General features: G+C 47.6%; 1 protein-coding gene across 1 annotated transcript in view; it reads right to left on the reverse strand.

The window, feature by feature from the left end:
* Positions 1-25,517, reverse strand: part of ITGA9 (integrin subunit alpha 9) — a 393,719-nt gene that overhangs the window by 329,697 nt on the left and 38,505 nt on the right. The window contains exons 5-7 of the mRNA XM_049870897.1: positions 18,436-18,503; positions 6,657-6,786; positions 2,628-2,713 (exon numbers count right to left, since the gene is read on the reverse strand). Of these exons, the coding sequence (XP_049726854.1) occupies positions 2,628-2,713; positions 6,657-6,786; positions 18,436-18,503 (284 nt within the window). The remainder of the gene's footprint in view (positions 1-2,627; positions 2,714-6,656; positions 6,787-18,435; positions 18,504-25,517) is intronic.

Genomic DNA, 25,517 nt, shown 5'->3' on the forward strand with positions numbered 1-25,517 from the left:
AGGTAGCTGCCATCTTAGTAGGGATGTTTTCATGCCCTATCACCTGAAATGAATAACCACCAAAATCCCAATGGCCAGAGGTCCATCTTGGGGTCCTTGGGGATGAAGTGTACCAGCTCCTGGGAATGTGGAGCCATCACAGCTTTGTCAGCTAGAACCAGCCTTCCCAGCTCCTCCTGTGGTCCGACCAAAAGAAACGTTCTCATGTTCCTTTTTATTAACTGGATACACATTCCTTCTGTCTGGCTCTGTCAGTTATAAACACCATTCTAATTTTAAGACTTGACAAGGATTAGCCAGTCATTACAACCATCAGAAGGGAAAATGATAAAATTAGATTGAGTTTTCTGTAATTAGTGAGAAAACAAAGCTGATTTTGTCAGCATTGATGCATCCACATAGCTGAGAACTGGAATGTAAGTATTTTCACCCAAATTACAGAGATGCCTTGTAGCCTGCAGTTCCTTCTCAAGATGACACCATTTGCATGGGGAAAGCCCTCGGTGCTTTTTCTCTCCACCATGTAGAGGAATTCACACGGTTAGGAAAGCCCCACCCCTTTCTCAAAATTATCAGAGTCCATCTGCACACCTCCACACTGCTCAGTGCCCTGGGTTTATCTGGTTTTGTTTTCAGAGTCTTTCTCCAGAGCATCGGCATTAGGGGGGAAAGAGGCACGTGCTCCAGAAATTGTGAACCACTACCACCAGCTGCCAACAAGCTGACCCCAACTCATTGAAACCCCAGCTCATGGCGGCCCCAACTCATGGCGGCCCCAACCCATGGCAGCCCCAGTTCATTGTGACCCCATCATGGTGGTCCCAACTCATGGTGGCTCCAATTTATGGCAACCCCAACTCATGGTAACCCCAACACATGGTGACCCCAACTCATGGAGACCCCAACTCATGGTGGCCCCAACTCATGGCGACCCCAACCCATGGCGGCCCCAACCCATGGCGGCCCCAGTTCATTGTGACCCCATCATGGCGGTCCCAACTCATGGTGACCCCAACTCATGGTAACCCCAACTCATGGAGACCCCAACTCAAAGTGGCCCCAATTCATGGGGACCCCACATGTGTCAGAGTAGAACTATGCTCCATAGGGTTCTCAGTGGCAGTAGATCAACAGGCATTTCTTCCAAGGCATGTCGGGGTAGACTTGAATCTCTAACTTTTTGGCTAGCAGACAAGCACGTTAACTATTTGCTCCACCCAGGAACTCCAGAAACATGAACTCCTAACTCCTGCCCAGGAGGGACCAGGGAACTGAGTTTCATGAATGCATCACAGTCGAGCCTAGTCAACTGGATGGTTCCTTAGCTCCCTCATCATATTGACATCCTGGCTGAAGGCTACAATTAACAGTGGTCTCAGATCATCTGGGCCTCTCCAGAATCCAGAGTCTACTTCTCTGAGCCCCAGGAGACAGGGCCAGACTCTGTCATGACCACTCCTGAGCTCAGATCCAAAGATCAGTCCTCTGTTCAGGCTTTCCCATCAGACAAGCTGGAGAGTTTGTTAAGAATGCAAATTCCATACTCATTGGAACTGCCCAATCTGAGCTGCCTGTACCCTTAAACTAAAGAACCAACAAGCATACCTGTTCACACTTCAGGCCCCTTACCAAACCAAAAACCCAAATTCGTTTCCAACTCATAATAACCGTATAGGACAGAGTAGAACTGTCCCATGGGGTTTCAAAGGAGAAGCCAGTGGATTGGAATGGCTGACCTTTTGATTAGCAGCCAAGCTCTTAACCACTGTGCCACCACAGCTCCTTAGAGGTCACAATTCCAGAAGGGACTCGGATAGGCCTAGATCCATGGGTTCTTTTCTGCACTCTGGGGAGTATACGTTAGAGAAAGCCCCTTCCTTACCCCCCTAAAAAACAAACCCGTTGCCATCAAGTCAATTCTGACTCATAGTGACTCTACAGGACAGAGTAGAACTGCCCCATAGGGTTTCCAAGGAGCATCTGGTGGATTCGAACTGCCAACCTTTTGCTTAGCAGCTGTAGCTCTTAACCACTACACTGGGGAAAGCTAGACCCACATATTTCACATAGCCCAGCCTTTGGGCTAAACCAGCCTTGGGAACCCAATGCTTCTTCTAAAACACTGGGGAAATAAATATGAGAATCTGGGCATAATATAAAGCCTCAAAGACCTGGGATTAAACCTAGCTCCATTAAGTCAAAGTCAAACTTAGGAAGAGACTAGGGGAAGGGGGATTTGAAGTTGGAAGCCCTGGATGTCATTCCTTTGGTGCATGCCATGATGTCTTATAAATCACACACACACACACACACACACACACACACACACACACACACACACACACACACACACACACACACAGTCAGTTAGAGAAAACCTCAGATGAGAATGAACAAAGAATGACGAAGCCTGAGAGTAGTATTCACACTCTGATTAAGCTGCCAAAGCAAACACTTAGAAGTGGTTGCAAGGAGACGGTCAGGGAGTTCCTCGTTACATCAGCACTTACCTGCCAGTCACCGGGGAGAACGTTCAGCTCAAAGCAAGTTGGCAAACTTCTACAATAGGGGCAGCGCATTCCACCCTTCCACCTGACCCGTGCTATTCCACAGACCTTTCTCCTCACCTTTCCGATGCCTTCATCCTGTGGAGCACCCCCTACCACATCGGTGGTGGACGGGTGAGAGAAGTGGCCGGCAGTCACTGCATAGCCTGAGCAGGATGGGTGGAAGCCATGGACAGAGTTGAGAGAGAAAGTGGGGAAGAAAAAGATCCATCAGAGGAAAACATTACTCAAGCATGTCCCCCAGTGGGGCAACTATGTTCCAGTTATTCCTAGAACATAAAATATCAGGGAACAAATGGTGGCTGTCAGTCTTCACACACCAAAATGCCCCATCTCACAAAAAGTCATGTTCACAAGGACGTCAGCGCAGAAAGAGTGCTTTCTGAGTGTCCTCTTCAGAACAGGTATGGTGAAAAACACTCTGTATTTGTTATCTTTTTTAAGATATCATTTTCATAAAGTACACATATGTGAAGCATAGAGCTTGATGAACGTGTACACATGGACATACCCTGCAACCACCGCCCAGATAAAGAATGTAAATATAAACATGTAACCACAGCTCCAGGAGTTCCCCTCATGGCCTTTCCCAGTCAATACCCACCACAGGTAGCCACTATTCTGATTTCTATCATTATATATTAGGTTCGTCTGTTCTAGAACTTCACTCAATATAACATCTGTGATGTTCACCCATGTTGTTGAGTAGTAGCTCATTTCTTTTTATTGCTGAATAGCATTCCATTGCACGAATTAGCATAATATCTTTCTTTATTCTTCTGTTGTTGGGCATTTGGGTTGTTTCTGGTTTGGGGTTATTGTGAATAAAGCCGCTATGGACATTCTTGCATGTCTTCGGATGCCATTTTCTCTTTTAAGTTCACAACTCCATGAGGAAGGTATTATTACTATTACTTCCTTTTTATTTCCATTTCTCATTATTACTTCCACGTGGGAACTGGGACAAAAGGTGGTTAAATAACATGCCCAAGATCACACAGCAAGATTGAAATCAATCTGTGTGTCTCCAAAGCCCCTGCTGTTAACCATTCTGCCACATTCTCTCCTACGAGAAGAAAGAAGCTGACAGTGGGTGGGTGGATGGGTGGATGGGTAGGTGGGTGGATGGCTGGATGGATGGAGGGATGGACGGACGGAGGGATGGATGGACGGATGGATGATGGATGGATGGATGGATGGATGGATGGGTGGGTGGGTGGATGGATGGAGGGATGGATGGATGGAGGGATGGATGGGTGGGTGGGTGGGTGGGTGGGTGGAGGGATGGACGGATGGAGGGATGGACGGATGGAGGGATGGACAGATGGAGGGATGGACAGACGGATGATGGATGGATGGATGGATGGATGGATGGATGGATGGATGGATGGATGGATGGATGGACGGACAGGTGCGTGGATGGGTGGGTGGATGGATGGATAGAGGGATGGAGGGACGGACAGATGATGGACAGAGGGAGGATAGACAGATGGAGGCAGGGCGGATGGACGGAGGATGGACAGAGGGAGGACAGACGGACAGAGGGAGGGCAGGTGGACGGATGAGAGGACGGGAGGATGGATGGACGGATGGATGGATAGATGGTTGGTCAAAGAATCTAGCTGCAAGGAGAATCTAGAAACAAAGGGAAAAGTTGTATGCAGTTAGTCGGAAAGTCTCCTGCTTTATGAGAGCCTTGCTGCAGGCTGAAAACTCTCTTCTGGTCAGCAGAAACCCTGTCAAAAAACACAGCTGCTGCCGATTTGACTCCAACTCATGACGACGCCGCATGGGTCAGAGAATTGTGCTCCGTGGGGTTTTCAGTGGCTGATTTTTTTTTTTTTTTTTCCAGAAGTAGATCGCCAGGCCTGCCTTTTAAGGAGCTGCTAGGCGGTCTCAAAACGCCAGCCTTTCAGTTAGCAGCAAACATGATAACTATTTGCACCACCCAGGGACCCCTAAAAACCCTGTACAGGCTGTCATATATTCCCCAAACCTTGCCATCACCCTAATGGCTGTGACTATAAGCAGTCTGGGTTTTGTGGTGACATCACATTGCAGTCAATTCTCATTCATCACGTGGCTGATTTCTTTCAGACTGGGACTCATATTACCTATAAGTATTACGAGTGATATCAAAGCCTCAAATGGTCCTCGCTAACCCTTGTAGCAGATAAGGGCCTCCATTTTGTATACAGGGAGAAACCACAGGCCCCAAGGTCCAAAGGACCTATCCTAAAACCACTGTCCACGCTAGGTTCTCTTCTGCCTTTCCTTCATTCTCAAATTCAGTAATAATGTGCTGAATCCCTACTATGTGCCAGGCACTCTACAAGTCCTGGAATGTGAGACACACTCTCCACCTTCAAGATGCTGTCAGCCTACCGAGGGGTCACCACCAGTGACTGGAGCGTCTCAGCAACACACACAGGGGAGGCTGCTCAGCATTTAGACTCAGCTCCAAAACCATGGCTTTAAAGCCCAACTCTGCAAGCCAGGTGACCTTGACAAATCATATAACTTCTTTGAATCTCAGTCTCTTTACCTATAAAATAGGGATGATGATGATAGCTACCTCATTGTTTCAAGAACTAAAAGAAATAAGATACAGACCCTGGCAAAGATTAAACCCGTTGACATCCAGTCGATTCCGACTCACAGAGATCCTACAGGACAAAGTAGAGCTGCCCCATAGGGTTTCCAAGGAGCAGCTGGTGGAGTCAAACTACCGACCTTTGGTTAACAGCCATAGCTCTTAACCACTGCGCCACCCGGGGTTCGACACAGATCAAGTACTCAGTGAATAAAAACATAAGGAGCTGAGAAAGCAGAGGAGCAGACACCCCAAAGCCTTGGAGTAAAAATATCACTGGGTCTGTGCTACTCAGCGAAAACCGTGTAGTTAGAGGGGAAAAAAGTGAGTCGGAAATTCCCAGTGACTCTCTGTGCAAAACGTCAGCGGCTTCCCCTGCCAGGGAAGTAAATATTTCTCTAGTATTATTTAAGGGAATTACATTCTTAGTGATAGAATATAACTATTATAATTTAAAACATGTATAAGCCGTGTGAAGGTGTATTCTTTTCTCATCATTGTTGTTGTGGTTGTTGTTGTTAACCATTGCCAAGTCATCCCCCAACTCATGGCAACCCCACACACAATGGCCTAAATCACTGCCTGGTCCCGTGTCATCGCAATGATGGGATGCAGATAGGACCACCATGATCTATAGGATTTTCTTTTGCTGATTTTGGAAGTCGATTGCCAGGCCTTTCTTAGACTGGAAGCATCACACACGCCTCCACTGACAGACGGGTGGTGTCTGTACCTGAGGTACTTCGCCAGGAATCGAACCCGGGTCTCCTGCACGGAAGGTGAGAATTTTGCCGCTGAACCATCGCTGTCCCTTTCTCATTATTAGGCCTTGCTAAGTTTAGCTTCAATTTCAGTCCTGAGTTACAGCATTTAGGGCATGGGTTAAAGAAAAGGGTCTTGTAATTGTCATCTACCCACGAAAAGACAGCCTATTTCCATTCTTAAACAGAAACGGCCGTGTCCTGGCCTCATCCTCGCCTGGCAGCTGGTAAATTACGTCTATCTTCTTTCTAGAAGATTAAAAGAGTTGAGAAGATAAGAGAAGCTTCTCTTAGTTTTTAATTAAACTTCAGCTTAGGTTGTCCTCTGTCATGACAGTCTCTGGTTCCTGTTATTTCTATTTGCAGCCAGTTTTGCAACCAGGAAGCAGAAATTCCATCCAAAGGGAAAGGATACCCACGGGAAATCAGGACTCAATTGAACTCATTTTGCATCTGACCACCTGAACCTGAGTAATTGCTAAAAATAAAAAAATAAAATGTTTGCTTCCCTGGAGGGTCAACAGTTGGCTTTTTAATCACACAGTTCTGAGTCAATCCTCTCCGTTTTCTCTCTCTCTACCTTTTGTGTGTGAGGCTGGAAGATGCCACGGATAAAAGCGTAACTAATTAGAACAATAGATGAAAAAGCCAATACCAGTAAAACAACAATTCATGAGCCTGGTAGTAACCTCTTCCGTTCCTCCTCCTTATCTGTCGTCTCCCCCAGGTACTCACCCAGGTATGTGTACCGCCTGTTCACGATCGCTTCATCGTTCAGTTTGAAATAGGTGTTGTCCGTAAGGTTCAGCACTTTGACCGTCCCGGCCCAATAAAATGATCCTGGGGCGCCCATGACTACCAGCTCCTGCCAAGAAGAAATCCAAGTCACAGGGAAGAAAGCTGAAGAGAGGCAAGGGGTATGCTCAAGAACCACACTGACAGCACGCCAAAACTCAGGATTAAATTAAAAATACTTTACCAAGGACTTTTTTCAGCTCAGCAAAAAAAAAAAAAAAAATACATGACCAGATTCCACAGGATGGAATCTACTGTACAGACAGGAATCTCAGGACTAAAGACATGAAGACACTGAGCAAGGTGACAGAGTGAGTCACACACCAGGTCCCTGTCCTATCCAGATGAGGCTCCATGTATCAAACGAGGACATGGAAAACGTCTGCCATTACCCCCAAGCACAGAGTTCCTGGGAGCTGTGCTCAGGAACGGACAGTCACCCCTCACCTAGCCTGGACTCCAGTCCCCCTATTTGGTAGTTCTATCTTCCTGAAACACAGCAGTGAGGAGACAGTGTCCAAAACCTGCTTTGTAAAACCCTCACACTCACCATGGAACACTGATGAGCCATAAAAAGGAATGAAGTTCTGATACATACCACAACATGAATGAACCCTGAAAACATTATGCTCAGGCAAACAAGCCAGACACAAAAGGCAGATATTGTATAATCCCACTTACGTGAAATACCTAGAACAGGCAACTCCACAGAGACAGAATATAGCGTAGAAGTTACCAGGGGCTGGGGGGTGGGGGAATGGGGAGGGACTGTTTAATGGGTACCCAGATCCTGATGAAAAGTTTTGGAAATAGAGAGTGGTGACAGTCACACAACATTACAGATGTAATCAACGCGCTGTATTTTACACTTAAAAATGGTTAAAAAGCTGCTACTACCAGCTGGTCTGACCAGGGCCACAATAGTCGGACCCTGATAGAATGGGAGAAAATGTGGAACAGAACTTCAAATCCGTTTAAAATAAACAGACATACTGGACTAGTTGAGACTGGAAGACTCCCTGAGACTACTGCCCTGATATACTCCTCAAACTTTGAACCAAAACGAACCCCTGAGGTCACCTTGTAGCTAAATAACATATTGGCTCAAAAAAAATAACCTTAACCCTAAGTACCGGGCTCCTATAAAATAGGAGACCAAACAGTCAACAGCTACACTAAAACGAAGGTGAGAACGTAAGGGGCCAGGGAAGCTAGATTAATGGAAACAGAACAACCAGAACAGAATAATGAGAATGTTCATGTATTGTAAAGAATGTTAGCAATGTCACTGAACAATTTGTGTAGAAATTGTTGAATGGGAACCTGAACTACTGTGTAAACCTTCACCAAACACAGTATTAAACTTTTTTTAATGGCTAAAATGGCAAATTTTATGTATATATAGGAAACCCTGGTGGCGTAGTGGTTAAGAGCTATGGCTGCTAACAATAAGGTTGGCTGCTCGAATCTACCAGGTGCTCCTTGGAAACCCTATTGGGTAGTTCTACTCTGTCCCATAGGGTTTCTATGAGTCAGAACCGACTCGGTGGCAGCAGGTTTGGTTTTTTGGTTTAGGTATACAAAATCACAATTAAGAAGAAAAAAAAAAAAAGCTTACACTAATAAACCAAAGAAATGCCCCCCAGTCCTCACTCGAGACTCTCTTCTAGGGAATGGTTCTAAGCTTGGTTTACTGACCACCATGGTCCACTGCAAACTTGGAACAACAGAAACAAAAGACCAGAGAGGCCAACTGAGGGCAGGACACAGACCGGGAGGTAAGAGGACCACAGGCAGCACAGCACTCCTTGTAAAGGCAAACACAAGAACACAAAGGACATGGTGGTCTTCAGCATCCAGCTTAGAGGCAACGGTCCTGCACCCCTCCACAGGGCGGAGAGCCGGCTGCTGCTACACAACCACCCAGAGACCGATCCTGATGACCACGCTAAGAGCTCAACATGATCCCACTGCCCAAGCTCATCTGCATGGACACCTGCACGGTTTTACGCCTAAGAAGATGGAAAACCACCGTAGTAACAGAAGTTGGAAACTCCTTAAACGTCTAACAACGGGAATTGTAAATTATGGTACATCCATTCAGCAGAATTCCATGAGACATTAAAAATACTGTAGGAGATGATTTAACGGCACTGAGCCACAGTCACAACGTGGTTTGAGTAAAAAGGGTGTGCCGATCAATAGGCTCTCCCTCACATTTTGTAAGAGAAAACAAACTAACAAACATGTATACAGGCAGACAGACACTGGGGGACAGGCCCCAAAATGTTATTTTTTTTCCACTAGGTGACAGAATTATAGGAATGTCTTATCTTTGGTTGTGTGTATTTTCTAAAGTAAACTGCAATAAGATAATAAAAATAGTTTTTAAAATAAAACCATTACTTTTTCACTCAGCAATATTTGATAACAATACTATTGATATTGCTATGTATGAGAGCTAAAGCCAGACACAAAGGTCAGCAAAGTCCCCTTGTACAACACAGTCAGGGATAGGACATTTTAGGAAAATTTCTCTCCAAAAGGGCTAAAATGAACACAATTTCTAACAAAAGTGCCTTCAGCTGTGCGTAAAGCCCACGGGGGCAGGTCACACAGGCTGGCTGGCAACATCACTGAGCACAGCAGGCCGTCCCGTGGCCCAAGCGTCCCCCACACGCTGCTCTATTTCAGAATCGGATCTCTCCAGGCAGAGCCGGCTTCACGCACTGTCATAAGCTGTGGTGTCTGACAAGCCTCTGGAGGCTAGGGCCTGTCACAAAAATTCTGAGGGTCTGACGGCAATTCATAAACTCAAGGCTGAATTCCCAAGGTGCAGGCACCTAACAAAGCCAAAAACAAGAGAAAATTAGGGAGCGGGGCAGAGAGCACGCGGGAAGGAGGGAAAGACTGACGGCGGTGGTGGGACAACGCTCTGAACACCACCTCCTCTGTGCTCAGTCTGGGGAGGAACCTTAAACAAAGAGTAGGCACAAGCGTACACAGAGGAAATGCCTCGGGATTCCTGCCTCAACCATTTGCTTTTGATATTCAGGAAGGGGTGGCCCGGGGGTGACTGTTGATGAACGCTGCATTTGAAGGTTCTGAGATAAGCCAGGTGTCATGGATTGAATTGTGTCCCCATGAATATCTGTCAGCTTGGCCAGGTCATGGTTCCCTTGTATGATTGTGTGTCTACCACTTTATCTTCTGATGTGACTTCCCTATGTGTTGTAAATCCTATCACTATGATGTAATAAGATGGATTAGCGGCAGTTATATTGATGAGGTCTCTAAGATTAGGTAGTGTCTTAAGCCAATCTCTTTTGAGATATAAAAGAGAGAAGTGAGCAGAGTGACACCAAGAAAGCAGCGCTGGGAGCAAAGCGTGTCCTTTGGACCCGAGGTTCCTGCGCTGAGATGCTCCCAGACCAAGGGAAGATGGATGACAAGAACCTTCCTTCAGAGCCAACAGAGAGAGAAAGCCTTTCCCTGGAGCCGGCGCCCTGAATTCAGACTTCTAGCCTACTGGACTGTGAGAGGATAAACTTCTCTTTGTTAAAGCCATCCACTTGTGGTTTTTCTGTTATAGCAGCACTGGATGACCTAAGACACCAGGGATTCTAAAAGGTGTCTTGCTGTTTTATAAAAATCTATCATTTCCTGCACCCAGCACTTATCTCAGGGAAAACATGGAGGGGCATTCATTCACTCATTCATTCATCCATCCATCCATTCATTCCTCTTACACTCATCTGTTCTATGTAAGGGACTGTTCTAGCTTTAGAAAGCTATGAAGTAGCTACATGAGCTGGCCATCACAGGAGAGACGTCTTCCTGGCCTTGAGCTGGGAAAACACTTTGTAATCAGTGTTCAGACACAAAGGGCATGGAACACCACGAGCAATATCCTCACTACCAGTTTTATACACAGTATAGAGTTTTCTACACCTGCGGCATTTTATAAGCCAAAGCTGTGAGCAGCCACACAGGCCCGTACAGGCTCTTTGGGACACTGGGCAGCAGAAACACTGCTTTCTGATCGAGCTTCTTACAGCTGTTGTTAGTCGCCAACCAGTCAGCCCTGACTCACAGTGGCCCCAAAAGAGTGAAATGCCGCCCGGTCTGGCACCATTCCCATAATGTAAACTGGACCGCTGTGACCCACAGGGTTTTCACTGGCTGATTTTCAGAAGATCGCCGGGCCTTTATTCCTAGTCTGTTTTACTCTGGAAACTCCACTGAAACCTGTTCGGCATCGTAGCAACACGAAAGCCTCCACTGACAGACGGGTGGTAGCTGTGCATGACGTGCGTTGGCCAGGAAGTAAACCCGGGCGTCCTGCATGGAAGGCAAAATTCTACCACTGACCCACCGCTGCTTCCTGATCTAGCTTAATCCAGCATAAAAATTACAAATGTGTGTCTAGCATATCCCTGCTTCTCTTCTCTCAAACATTACTGAGGACCAGACAAAGAAATCTCTCTCCTCAAAAACCTTCAAAACCAGTAGCTCTTTTTTTTTAAATCTCCTCTCAGAGTTAACGCTCTTCCCCCTTCAGTTAAATAAACTGAGTCCAGGTCTGCTGCCCTCAGGGCCGTGGACAGGGGTCAGGGAAATGGCGTCTTCTAAAAACCCCTTGTGCTTGGCTTTTTCTGTTGACTACGGACAAGGCTTGTGCCCTTTGGCGCTGTTCACAAGTGCCAGGAAAATGTTATCAAAGCATAGCTCCCACCACCCAGGACAGCCAACACAAACGTCACGCACATAAACGCAAGCTCCTCCGCTAGTCAAGGGCCCCCACTGCCTCAGTCATGTTTGTGGGATCCCATTAGCCAACAGTGCAGGCCTTTGCCAGAGATGCGTGTATTAGTGGAATCTCCCAGGGTTCTGGGGTATCAGGGAGTGCCTGGGGGAACCCACGGGACTTTCTCTGCACACTGCAAGTTGGCAGGAGTAGCAGGACCAGCAAGTCCTTGGGATCTGCAACGGAAGCCTGTGCTGGTCACACTTCCGCCCAAATGTCTTCTCTACATGTCCACAGTGGTGCTCGCACCTCACAGGTTGGTCTGGTCTACCCAGCAGGCACACGGACAAGGTTCCTAAACTAATGAGACCAGGAACAAAGTCTTCTGCTGCTGCTGTGAAGTCTCTACCGCCTCTGTTATCCTAGTCAACAAAAAACATAATGTTCCCAGGAAATTCTCCCTTATCCTCAGTGACAAGCTAAAACTCATGTGGTATCCATAACCCAAAGGGCTTTGATAACCCCAGGTCACTGACCTTCAGGTCAAGCAGGCACCATGGGCCAGAATATTTCAGGGCAACATGGCCATGTCCGGAAGGCCACAGAAGCACGTCCAGCTCGGGAAGCAGCCGCCTGCCTTGTGAGGGGAGCCGACCCACTCACAGCCAAGGCAAGGCCCAAGTGACAGGGTCAGCAGGAGGGCAGCAAAGGGGAGTAGGGCCTCCCTGGGCCCTTCAACCACATTTCCTGCTAAGCCCCAAACAGCTGGAGTTCCAGAAATGAGGGACACAAATGAGTTCAGAGAACTGTTTAAGGAGGTCAGGAGCCTGGGAACCGAAGCAGAGGCCAAAGACCAGACCGGCCAGGGGTAAGAGAACTTAGTGGCAGTCAGAGGGGCCACTGTCCCACTTCCTGCCACCACCCGGCTCCTGCCACCCTGCACACAACGTCCCCGCTTCAGTTTGCTCTGAGCCTGGCCAGCACGCTGAGTACTATGGCTCCTCGGGCTCAGGGTCCCACAGCCTGGAGTTTAAACACGTCCCATGGTGGATTAATTACGTCTGTGAGAGGCCTCTCTAGCTGTGAGCTTGTAACTCCCACCCAGGTGATTGTGTGATAAGCTAACTCTGGCCCACCAAGGGGATTGGTCAGTTTTGCCTTAAAAGAGAGCCAATTCCAGGGCAGGAGGAGGAGCCCACCACCACCAAGGAAGGAGAGACCAGCAGCAGGAGATGGCAAGGTAGGCTTCCCGGCCCACGGAGAGAGAAAGCTGAGTGCCTTTGGGCAGAGACTGAGGGCCGGGGAGAGGCTGTCCCGATGGAAGAGCTGTATCCTGAGTGGTCCTGAGCCTGAATTGTACCTGTTACTTCCCTAATAAACCCCATAATAGTGAGTATGGTCTGTGAGTTCTGCGTGGCCATTGCAATGAATTATCAAACACAGCAGAGAGTGCTGTGGGAGGGATGGCTGGTGTCAGGATTGGTAAAGATGGCAGAGAGAGAGGCTTGTCTGGCCTCCCCCTTATGGGCGTCGGCCTTGTGCTATTGATCTTGGTTCTCCTTGCCTTTTGTGGGGTTGGAGGAGCTCAGACTCCTCCCCCAGGCTGTTCGTACAGGTCCTCTTGCTCCTCTGGTCACCCGAACTTGCCCAGCCCTCTGGGTTTTCCCTTCACACCCCTTCCTTCCTGCTCCTCCTACCCACCCCTCCTCCCACACGGCACTCACCTGCTGATGGAGCAGTAATGACCACCTCCCTCCTCATACCACCATCCTCAGTCCATCAACACCCTCATTAGTCCTCATTTCTGCAATGAATCTCCTTTCTCCTTCCACCGCCTAATCCGAGGCATCCCCCCCCCCCCCCATCCTGTGCTAAGCACACTCAGCCTCCTCCGAGTTACTGGCAATGGCCAAATCTAAGTCCCTTACTCAACCTGAGTTCCGGTCCCTACACCCAAGTATCTCCTATCAACGTCTACGTGAGTGTCAGATCACCTCCCGCACCACGGGTCTAAAATCAGACTCAGCAATGTACCTCTCTGTCACGCACTGAATTGTGCCCTCAAAAAATATCTGTCAACTTGGTTAGGTCATGTTTCCCTTGTATGACTGTCTACCATTTTATCATCTGATACGATTTCCCTATATGTTGTGAACCCTATCACTATGATGTAATAAAATAGATTAGTGGCAGATATATTGATGAGATCTACTAGACTAGGTAGTATCTTAAACCAATCTCTTTTGAGATATAAAAGAGAGAAGCAAGCAGAGACATGGGGACTTCATACCACCAAGAAAGCAAGCAGTACCAGAAGCAGAGCTCGCCCTTTGGGCCTGGGGTCTCTGTGCCTGAGAAGCTCCTCGACCAGGGGAAGACTGATGAAAAGCAATCTTCCTCCAGAGCCAACAGAGAGAGAAAGCTGTCCCCTGGAGCTGACACCCTGAATTTGGACTTGTAACCTACCAGACTGCGAGAGAATAAATTTCTCTTTGTTAAAGCCATCCACTGGTATTTCTGTTATAGCAGCACTCGATGACTAAGACACTCTCCCAGTGGACTCCTTCTCCTGAAGCCCCCTTTCCACCAAGGGCACCACCATTCTAGAGAAGTCTGGCTCAAAACCTCCTTCCTCTACCCAACAGTCCTCTGGTCACCCAGCCCATTGAAACTTCCTTAGATTCTCTGACTACCCTAGGCATTTTTATCCCTACTGCCATCACCCTAGCCAGCCCTGGTGGTTCGCAGCTGTACCACATCACAGCCTCCTACCTGAGTTCCTACCAGTCCCTCCTACTTCGAAACCACCAGACACACCCAGTGCACATACCCTTTCTTACAACACTGCCATCCGCCATGTCGGTTCCCTGCTTATGAATTTACAGTGGCTCCCTACTGCCGACTGGATCAGGTCAAACTCCACTAGACCTTGCTGGAAGAACGCCAGCCACAGGAGTGACGCAATCTAAGTGCTTATTGAGATGGAAGAAGAGAGTGAACTTGGCATACGGCAGGATGATATTTCAAATCCTATTTCCATTGATTAACAAACTGGTATCATCAACCAACTGTACATTTCGTTAAACAATGTAGTTAGTTTCTACTATACAGTCCATGCAAAAATAAACGCCAAATGAATTAAATACATAAACTTTTTCAAAAATACATAAAAGTACTAGAAGAAAATATACGTGGATATTTTCATATTCTTAGCATGAGGATGAGAACAGTATAGGATCCAGAAAGAAAAATACTGGTAGATTTGACCAAATATGAATATTTAATGCCAATATGAAAAAGGCACCATAATCAAACTTAAAAGACTGATGAAAAAAATTACAACATATATAACAGACGAGATCAGTGTCAAAAATATCTAACGAGTTTCTAAAAATCAGTAAAATAAACCTGAAAACTAACATAATGTGCTAAGAAACAGGCAATTTTCAGAAAAATAAATACAAATGGCCAACATTTGAAAAGGCTGCTAAACTGCACTAATAATCAGGAAAAAAATACATTAAAATATCTACCAAAAATAAAATGGTGGAGACGTAAAGTGCTGGTGAGAGAACGTGGGGGTGGGAGAGACACACAATTGGGGGAATGTCAGCTGGTAAGCTTTTTTACGGTGCCAGTGCCAGCATGTATCAAAAATCAAATTTTGAAAACCTTTGACCCAGCAATTCCTCTGCTATATTTGTCTCCCCCAAAGAAACATGTACACTTGTGCACAGACAGCCACACCCATGGTCTTCAGTACAACACTGGTCTGTGTATAAGAGTCAGGCATGTTGCAAGCTGCAGCATAAAGTCACTGTAGCTGGGGGGCAGTGAGTCAGGGGGCTGCCAGGTAGTGGATGAGACTGAGAAAGTAGGAATAAGGCAGGAACCATGGGAAGGAATCAGACTCAAGTGTGACGGGAAGGCACTAGAAGGTTCTGGGCAAACAATGGACATGGTATTTTTCACATTTCTGAAACACCGTTCTGCTGCTGGTAGGGAGCAGACTGTTCGGAGGTGAGGGTTCCAGCAGGAAGACAGAAGGCTTCTGCACTGGGCCGGAAGCAAGACACCTGCGGCTTAGACTCGTGGGGTGCAGCAGAGGTGGAGAGAAATGGATGCCTTTGTGATACGTTTTGAAATCAGAGGGAGAGTGACTTGCTGATGGATGGGATGTGGTGGGGCTGACGTAAAGAGATGGATCTTGTTCTTTTTTTTTTGGCCTGAACAGTTAAGATGATTGGGGGCACCATTCTCAGGGCCTGACATTGACCCCGCCTACAGTGGACTGTCATAAAAAGATCTCTGCACAGAACAACCAGAACAGAAACGATGAAAAACGTACACACGTTGCAAAGAACATAACTGATGTCGCTGAACAACCTGTGTTGAATGTTGAATGGGAATCTAAACTGCTATGTAAACCTTCGCTGAAAACATAATAAAATATAATCTAAAAATAAAAAAAGACTCTCAAGTGACTGCTCATAATAAGAATTACTGAAGACGAGAGAGGGCTGGGAATGGGGAGGAAGTACCTCATATTTATTGGTTTGAGGGTAAAGGGTAATAAAATTTCTAAATTTTCTTTATTTAACTTTCTGGACTAGAGACTGCATTTCCAACTCTTTATCCTCTCTGAGTCCCTGTTTTTCTCTTTTCAATTTTAAATAAACCAGTTGCCACTGAGTTGACTCCAACTCACGATGGCCCCATGTGTGTCATAAGGTTTTCAAGTCTGTGGCCTTTCAAAAGCAGATCGCCAGGCCTTTCTTCCAAGGCACCTCTGGGTAGGTTCAAACTACCAACTTTTTGGTTAATAATTGAGTACTTAGTAACCGTTTCTGTCACCCAGGGACTTCAATTTTAAATCAAGATGGGCAGCTTTGACCCTAACTCAGAAGGAATGCTGCTCAGAAAGCTTTGGAAACCACTGCTACCCATCTTTTCTGCACCCTCACTGTCACGTCCCCTTCTGCAGCTCTCTGCTATCATGGAGCAAACGAACGAGGGGGAGGTCATCAGAGGCAGTCCCATCGGCGCAGACACAGTTTGGATCTTAACCTGCCATGCGATGGGAAGCCACAGAGTGAGAGTGTTGTGGTTTAATTGATATCCTGGTATGCAAAACACACAATACGGGTCAAGAGTGGACACCAGGAGATCAGTTCAGACCCAGTGTATCTCCAGTAATGAAGGTGGTTTTTATAGGAGAGTGGAGGTGGGGGCGATAATAATGGAGGTGGTGTTGGTGACGGAGGTGATGGCAGTAATGGAGGTGGGGGCAGTAATGGAGGTGGGGGCAGTAATGGAGGTGATGGCAGTAATGGAGGTGATGGCAGTAATGGAGGTGGGGGCAGTAATGGAGGTGGGGGCAGTAATGGAGGTGGGGGCAGTAATGGAGGTGGGGGCAGTAATGGAGGTGGGGGCAGTAATGGAGGTGGGGGCAGTAATGGAGGTGGGGGCAGTAATGGAGGTGGGGGCAGTAATGGAGGTGGGGGCAGTAATGGAGGTGGGGGCAGTAATGGAGGTGGGGGCAGTAATGGAGGTGGGGGCAGTAATGGAGGTGATGGCAGTAATGGAGGTGGGGGCAGTAATGGAGGTGGGGGCAGTAATGGAGGTGGGGGCAGTAATGGAGGTGGGGGCAGTAATGGAGGTGGGGGCAGTAATGGAGGTGGGGGCAGTAATGGAGGTGATGGCAGTAATGGAGGTGGGGGCAGTAATGGAGGTGGGGGCAGTAATGGAGGTGGGGGCAGTAATGGAGGTGGGGGCAGTAATGGAGGTGGGGGCAGTAATGGAGGTGGGGGCAGTAATGGAGGTGGGGGCAGTAATGGAGGTGATGGCAGTAATGGAGGTGGGGGCAGTAATGGAGGTGGGGGCAGTAATGGAGGTGATGGCAGTAATGGAGGTGGGGGCAGTAATGGAGGTGATGGCAGTAATGGAGGTGGGGGCAGTAATGGAGGTGGGGGCAGTAATGGAGGTGGGGGCAGTAATGGAGGTGGGGGCAGTAATGGAGGTGGGGGCAGTAATGGAGGTGGGGGCAGTAATGGAGGTGGGGGCAGTAATGGAGGTGATGGTGATGATGGAGGTGGTAGTGTTCGTAATGGAGGTGATGGTGGTAACAGGTAATGGTGGTGGTAATGAATGCGGTGGTGATAGCGGTGGTAATGGAGGTGGTGGAGGTGGAGGCAGAGACGGAGATGGTGATGGTGGCACTAAAAAGCTGTCATATTTGGGATGTGTTTGGGAGGTTAAAACAATAGGCAGGCAGATGAATTAGAAGTGAAAAAAAGTAGAGTAAGTTATTAAACTTTCTTGATGTGAGCAGCTAAATGGATTATGTGCCAATCACATGGACTGGCAGGGAACTTCGCACATGGCAGACAGGGTCACAAAGATGTTTGAGAAACGGGGGCTGGTATAAAGGATAAACTAACAGAACTGAGAGTCACACAACGCTGCCTAAAAACAGACTAGCAGCCAAGGGTCATGTTACTTTTGCACTGGGCATGGAAGCATTCCGCCTATTGTCCTTTGGAATCTGGACAAGCAAATCTTGGTTTTATGTAAAGTCCCACCGAGGAGAGAGGAATGATCGGAGGGGGCACTTATACGCTTTCTGTATCTTAATAGCTGCCAACAACAAGGCACCACTTGATGTTGTTTCGCTTGCACTCCTTTTAATCAATTCTTTCCAGGCGTCTCAGAGTCAAGCTGATTCCCACTGAAATCATTAATGAGGGGAGTAGCCTCCAAATTAGCCTCCCCTCCTACCCTCCCACACCATGGTCTCTGGCCAGCTGGCGCCCCACCAGATTTAAAGAACCTTCCCTGGATATGAGGACCAGAATCTACTCACTCACTGCTCACGTATCTGAGGCACCAAAGTCCCATCTCAAGGGATTACCCTAATCACAAAATGATGAACACCCACAAAATAACAAAAATGCCCGAAGAGCCAATACCCACCTCGGTGAAGAAGCCTGCGATCCCAGCCTGACAGGAGCCATGTTCCTCCCCGTACTTCTTCTTATACTCTAGATGGGCAATGAAAGGGAGAGAACCAAACCACAGCATGTTAGTCTCGTGTGGAGCGGCCGACGGGAGCCTGCGGTGAGCCTGCCGCTTCTCCTATGTGCTACTGTGGGCTGAGCCCAGGGAGGCCCAGGCTCAGAAGGCAAGTCTCAGGAATCCACCAGACCTCAAAAATCCAGGCTCTGGTGCCATCGGGAAGAGAGGCTGCCAAGTGCCCCAGTAAACTTCCTTGGCTCATGCTGGGGAAAGGGGAGTAGCCGCCCTGGTAATTAAGCAGGAGGCGGGTGACAATTACTTCATCTACTTCAAAAAGGATGAGAATCCCTAACAGGGCCAAGGAGCTGAAAATGGAATGATGAGGCATCCCAGCACGGAATCCCCAGGAAAAAGGCTGAAAGCCCAAAACCTACTATCGTCAAGTTGATTTTGACTCATAGCAGCCCTATAGGACAGAGTAGAGCTGCTCCATAGGGTTTCCAAGGCTGTAAATCTTTACAGAAGCAGACTTTCACATCTTTCTCACACAGGAGACGACTAACCCTCCTAAAAAGACACTCGATGTAGCTGGAGGCTACATGCTTCCTCCCATCCCACCAAACCACGCCATCACAGCCGGTGAGACCCAGGGAGGGGGAACCCTCTGGACTTGCTGCAGCCAACGGTCACATTATGTCTGAGATCTTCCCCTCTGTCTTCCTCGTGTGGAAGCAAAGCAAGGTAATATCTCTGAGCCAAAAGAAAACTAAAAATTAAGCTCTTTTCCTTCACTGCTCCCTCACTTCCCAGCATTCCTCCCTGACAAATTCATCTGTTGCTGCTGTATAATTTTTAAGTTGGCCATATAGAGAGGGGGAAATTTTTGATAATTGTTTACCATGTTCCAGGCACTGTGTTAGCTGCTTCCATCCACATCACATCATCAATCCTTCATCCTTGGGAACAAGTAACCTCTTTGCTAGCAGACAGGCTCAGGGAGGTTAAGCAAGTGGCCCCAAACCAAAACTGAACCAAACCCATTGCCATCGAGTCAATTCCAACTCTTAGCGACCCTACAGGGCAGAGTACAACTGCTCCATAGGGTTTCCAGGAAGCAGTTGGTGGATTCAAATTGCTGATCTTTCAGTCAGCAGCTGAGCTCTTAACCACTGCACCACCAGGGCTCCAAGTTGCCCAAGGCAGCTAATAAATGGCAAAGTCAGGGTTCTACCCAAGCTCTGACTCAAGACAGTCATGTTCCCTCATCATCTCTCTGGCCCATCAAGGTGACCAGCTGTTTGAAGTGTTTTCATGGGTAAAGACATGGAGCCAGAGAGCCCTTCAGGTCAGGTGACTCTAATTGCATGCACAATGAAGGCTTGACACCAGCCTCAGGGCACCAGCAGGCTGAGGCCACCCAAAAAAATAACCCAGTGACCCCCATGCCACCCCTGGGCTCCTGCTAAGCCTCTGCCATCATTGAAAGCAGTGTGATTATTTTTGAAACACAAAGTAAATCCAAGGAGCAAGGAAGCTGTGATTGCAACACAGAGACCACTTCCTGCAGCTCAGATTGTCTACTTGAGGCCAAGGGGGGAAAGGGCTCTGGGGAAATACGCGGAGTAATTGGGTTTCTAACAACACTCACCACAGAGCCTGGTAACATTTTCCAGTAAGTGGCCATTGACCAGCTGATAAATTACAACGCAATGTCAATTGACTGATTCCCCTCGCCTGTGAGAACTGAATCAGTTCCTTCTGCCTTGTCTTGTCGTTCTAAGGAGAACTCACAGGCCTGCCAGAAAGCAACCAGTGACAAACAAAACTTGCTTGATCTGTGTGGGGGCAGATTCTCCAATAGGCAAGGTATGCACAGCGCTCACTTTGCTTACCAGATCATCTGGAGTGAACAATTTCACATTTTCTCACCACATCCAAGATTCTGCTTCCAGGTATGGCTGGCATCTGTCTCTCTCCCAACCCCACAGCAACTGCCTACAGAATCAAAGCCTGTTTTCAAATTTACAAACCCTGACAGGGACAGATGGCCCAGTAAGCAAGGTAAGCATGGGCTTACTTGTGCTTACTTCCTGATCTGTACTGAACAATTCAACTACAGATTAGAAAATTGTTCACTACAGTTCAGGAAGTAAGCACATGTAAGCCCGTGATTACCTTGCTTATCGGGTCATCCGCCCCTGGTTCTGTGCAAAGCCTAATACCAGAGGCTTGTGCGAAGTAATGAATAAATCTTGCATAAAATAGCACAATGACAAGAAGAATCAAAACGTCCCAACCTAGGCAAACAGTTATATTAAATCTGGAAGGTTCTGGCAAAAAGCATATCCACCCCTCTATCTGTTAATCACCCAATTGTAACTCTTGAAAAAATGGGTGTAAGAAGGAAATTCAGCCCCCAAGAACTGTACAAAACTACAATGCAGAACACACCAGTTCTGCCTCATAAATTTATGACGTGAGTAGGCTTTTAAAAGCAAACAGTCTCAAGGTCTCCTTGTGGCAGGGACTCCAAGAATCATAGCTATGGGAACTTCAGTGCCTTTCTCTACTTCATCCCCAAACTGTGCTCGCATGCTCTGTGCTAGGAGCAGGGCCCGGGGACTCTGAGCGGCCACAGCCATATTGTGAGCTGGAAGGAGCCTACTCCTGCCCCCAGACTAGTCCTCTAAGGTGAAACCCCTTCCTGCCCCCCTTCCTCTGCCAGCTCAGAGGCACCGTTGAGAGGCCAGTCCCCGTGTCCACAGGCTGGGGCTGCCCCCTCAGTGGTCTGAGGACCAGGGACATACATGGAAGGAAGCACCATCCCACCAGCTTTGGTGCTTCTGAAACCCCAGTGCAGTGCAGTGAATTACTTAATATGGCCCTTCTAGCCACAGTCTTTGTAACTCCCACCACATGACTGGGTGGGACTATGCAAATGAGGTGCTTGTATCCCACCAAGGGGATTGGATAGCTTGCCAATAATGTAAATGAGGGGCATGGCACCCTTGTGGGAGTGGGACCATGCAAATAAGGTGTATAGAACCCTAATGAGGGGATTGGTCAGTTTTGCCATCTTGCTAGGCTTAAAATGAGCCATCCCAGTGGAGGAGGGGGACCTCAACCACCACCAAGAAAGAAGAGCTAGGAGCAGAGTGGATCCTTTGGACCTGAGATCCCTGCACTGAGAATCTCCCAGACCCAGGAGACAGAGAGAGAGAACTGTAACGTCAGAGACGGCGAGAAACAGTAGCAGCAGGAACAGCAGAACCAGGAGACCAGCAAGAGACAGCATGGTGGGCTTCCCAACCCATGGAGCGAGAAAGCTGAGCGTCTTCCAGCAGGAGGCTTGCTGGCAGAGTAGAGCACCTCTGGGCACTTGGCAGAGCTAGGCTCGCTGACCCACGGAGAGAGAGAGCTGAGTGCCTTTGGGCAGGAGGCTTCCTGGAGAAGTGGGGTTCCTGAGCTTCCCAGCCTCTCCCTTTGGACCTGTACCTGCCCTGACCTTCCACTCCTACCTCCTGCATCTGCGCACCTGTCAGGATCTCTGAAACCCTGCTTGATAAGGAGTTGTGGTCTGGGTACCAAGAATCCTGGGTTCTAGGCCTAGTGGCACCACTAACCACAGAGGTCCAAAGCTAACAGCAGGTATCATCAGAAAGGGGCAAAACCCACAAGATGGGGAAAAACCCTCCTTTTCCTGGGTTTTCCAAACCAGATACTGACTGATTCTACCTTGGACAATTCCATCCTCACTTGGGCATCAGGAGCTCAGTAGAAATTTCAGATCCATTTCTTCAGTCCCTGCCCGTCCCCTAGCACAACCCTTCACTGCCTGTCCTTACATACCTGTGAGGAGCCACAAATAGGAACACCCACCCCAGGAGACCCAGGCCTGCAAGAATGCGGCAGTGAAGTCACTGACCTCATGTTCATTTCAGCCCTTCTCATGCAAAATGCTCTTCTTCTGAAGCCTGACCCCCTCTGAAAAGCTGATGTGAGCCTCCTTCCTGGGAACGTGTCAGAGTGGTACCTGGTCACCCACACCTTCAGATGCAACATCATCTTGTGAGCCAAGGTATCCAAAGCCGAGCTCTGTGCCCAGCCCAGCCTGCCCCTTGACAGTCAAACAAAAGTCACTGTGCAGACCTAGCGGGTATTTAACAATCCTGGTTCAGTGAGAAAGGGTCTGAGAACAGACTTTGTAAGGTGACAAGGCCACACAACTGGTGACTGCCACTTCAGGGTGCTGCTGCAATCTTCAGGGGCCAGGCCCAACTATGGGGGTTTTCCCAAGAGGCAGTGACCAGACACCAGGCCACAGCATGGTTCCCTCTTTTGGCTGCTGCTTTGGTGAGCTAAGACACCACTGCTGTTTTAACCCGATTCTTTCTTCAAAAAGAAAACAAATGATAGATCCTTATAAACTGGCCTTCACTTGCCTGGAGCTGAGACGGTGGAAAAGCCTCCACCACAAAGCTTTATAAAGGGAAGCGGGCGTAGGGACGAGGGTGCCCCCCACACAGCAACCATGAAAAGCCCAGCTCACACACCATCCCTCCATTGAAAAGTCCAGGAAGTGCAGGGTGGAGGGGCCCAGGGTGGGGCCTCCAATCTCCTGCATCCCCTGGAAAAACTTTTCCTGCACAAACACAAAGGTCGTGGGGCCCCACAGCCGGCCACTCCTGGGCATGTCCATTTGGCCTCCAAATGCCCCAAGGATGCGGCCCAGCACAGAAGGGACTGCGACATGCTAGCTTTCTCTCCACTGCAGAACGAAGCTTTTATCCACCTCAGAGAGGCAGGGGAGAATCAGGCTGTGTGGGACAGCAGCTCACAGATGCTGTAATTAATCTAACTCAAATTTGGGGGAAATGAGTCGAGAAAGCAGAAGAGGTATTTGAGTAAGGGAACCTAGAAATCACATGGAAGAGCTGGGAACAGGTGGAAAAACTCTTTCTGCCGCGGGTAGGTGTGAATCAACTGGCCTCCGTCACAGACTTTAAAGCATTAAGTCATATATGGCTCCTCCATACTAAAAATGGTAGTGTTTTCCTTGGTTTAGCTGCTGGCTATACTAAACTCTGTCTAAACAGAAGGCAACTCAGGGAGGAAAAAATACTCGTTTCCAAACATTCACAATCTGCAACTTAATGCATGGAGCCCGGACTAACGCATTTTGATTAATTCAAGAAGACCACTGATACGGTAGAGTCACTTCCTACACCCTTCCCAAAAGGATGAGGTGGGATGAGACCATCCCACGGAAAGGTCAAAGGTTAGATACAGTGTAAGAAATATATACATATATATTCTTCCTAATTGATGCCTTTGAATTATGGTGCTGGCAAAGGATATTTAACACACCATGGGCCGCCAAAAGAACGAACAATCTGTCTAGGGAGAATGCTCCTTAGAAGGAAAGATGGTGAGACTTTGTCTCACTGACTATGGACATGTTATCAGGAGGGACCAGTCCCTGGAGAAGGACATCATGCTTGGTAAAGTAGAGGTCAGCGGAAAAGAGGAAGACCTTCAATGAGATGGATTGACACAGTGTCTGCAACAATGGGCTCAAGCATAACAATTGTGAGAATGTTGCAGGACTGGGTAGTGTTTCGTTCTGTTGTGCACAGGGTCATTACGAGTTGGAACCAACTCATGACACCTAACAACACAATTTGTCCTAATAATTTCTCTTCTTTTCACTCATTTGAGAAAGTTTCATCTTTCAAAGCTAGTCTTTTTAACACACCAATTTTCACAAATTCAGTTTCCATAGTTTCTTAACTTACCCATGAAATAAACAGCTTTCCAAAGGCTCAACTAGCAGCCAAAAGGTTGGCGGTTTGAAGCCACCCAGAGGCACCTCAGAAGACAGGTCTCACAATCTGCTTCCAAAAGGTCACAGCCTTGAAGACCACATGGAGCAGTTCTACTCCGCACACATGGGGTCATCATGAATCAGAATCAACTCAACAACTAACAACAACCTTAAAATATTTCTGACTTTCACAAAGGGGTGACAAATCTACATAACTAATAATTAAACAATAATTTGGGGCACGATGCAGTCAAACCAACAGGTCTGTAGTCATAAAAGGGACATTTTAAATATAAAAATGACGAGGGGGCAAGAAGATCTTCAGTTATGAGCGTCACTGTCTAAATAGCAAAAACAGATTAAATAACGACGTAAACACCTAGGTTAGAGGAGGAGAAAGGAGCCCTGGCCACACAGTGGTTACCCACTTGGCTGCTAACTGAAAGGCTGGCAGTTGAAGAAAGGGAGAAAATTTTATACAAATAATTTAATCAACGATTAAGCTATTACCCAAAAATCCACTGGCGTCAAGTAGATTTCAATACATAGCGACCTTCTTCTGTAAAGCTTTACGGAAGCAGAACTGCCACATCTTTCTCCCTTGGAGCTGCTGCTGGTTTCAAACCTTGACCTTTCAATTAGTAGTCAAGCGCTTTAACCACTGTGCCACCAGGGCTCCTTATGATTAAGCCACAATGAGCATTAAAAGCAAACTGTAGAAAGCCAGAAAGTTACAACGAAGTGAAAGAAAGGTTTTAAAGGCAGAAAAGACCTTTAGAAAACATCTAGTAATTCTAATCCTATTCACTCATTTGCAGCTGAGGAAGCCTTTGTTTCAGAGAGAGCAAGCAGCTTCTTTAAAGCCACACAGCTAATGAGCCTCAGAGCCAGGACTAAACACCGGGGTTCCCACTTCCAACCTACTCCTGCCACACCATCATGCCTCACAAAGTACGTTCCCAGTGATACTACTCTTACCCTTAAAAAAAAAACTGTAATCTTCAAATATGCAGTTTCTTCCACCCTAAAAATCTAGAAACCCATCTCACCAACTCCCAAGGATACCATGCTCCCCCTTCAGAGGTGGACGTGAGCAATCCTACAGGCACATAATATACAGTCAGCTTACAGTTGTTGTTGCCATTAGGTGCTGTGACTCATAGTGACCCTGAGTACAAGAGAACGAAACACTGCCCAGTCCTGTGCCATCCTCACA

The sequence above is a fragment of the Elephas maximus genome, chromosome 27, assembly GCF_024166365.1.
Source record: "Elephas maximus indicus isolate mEleMax1 chromosome 27, mEleMax1 primary haplotype, whole genome shotgun sequence".
NCBI lineage: Eukaryota > Metazoa > Chordata > Mammalia > Proboscidea > Elephantidae > Elephas > Elephas maximus.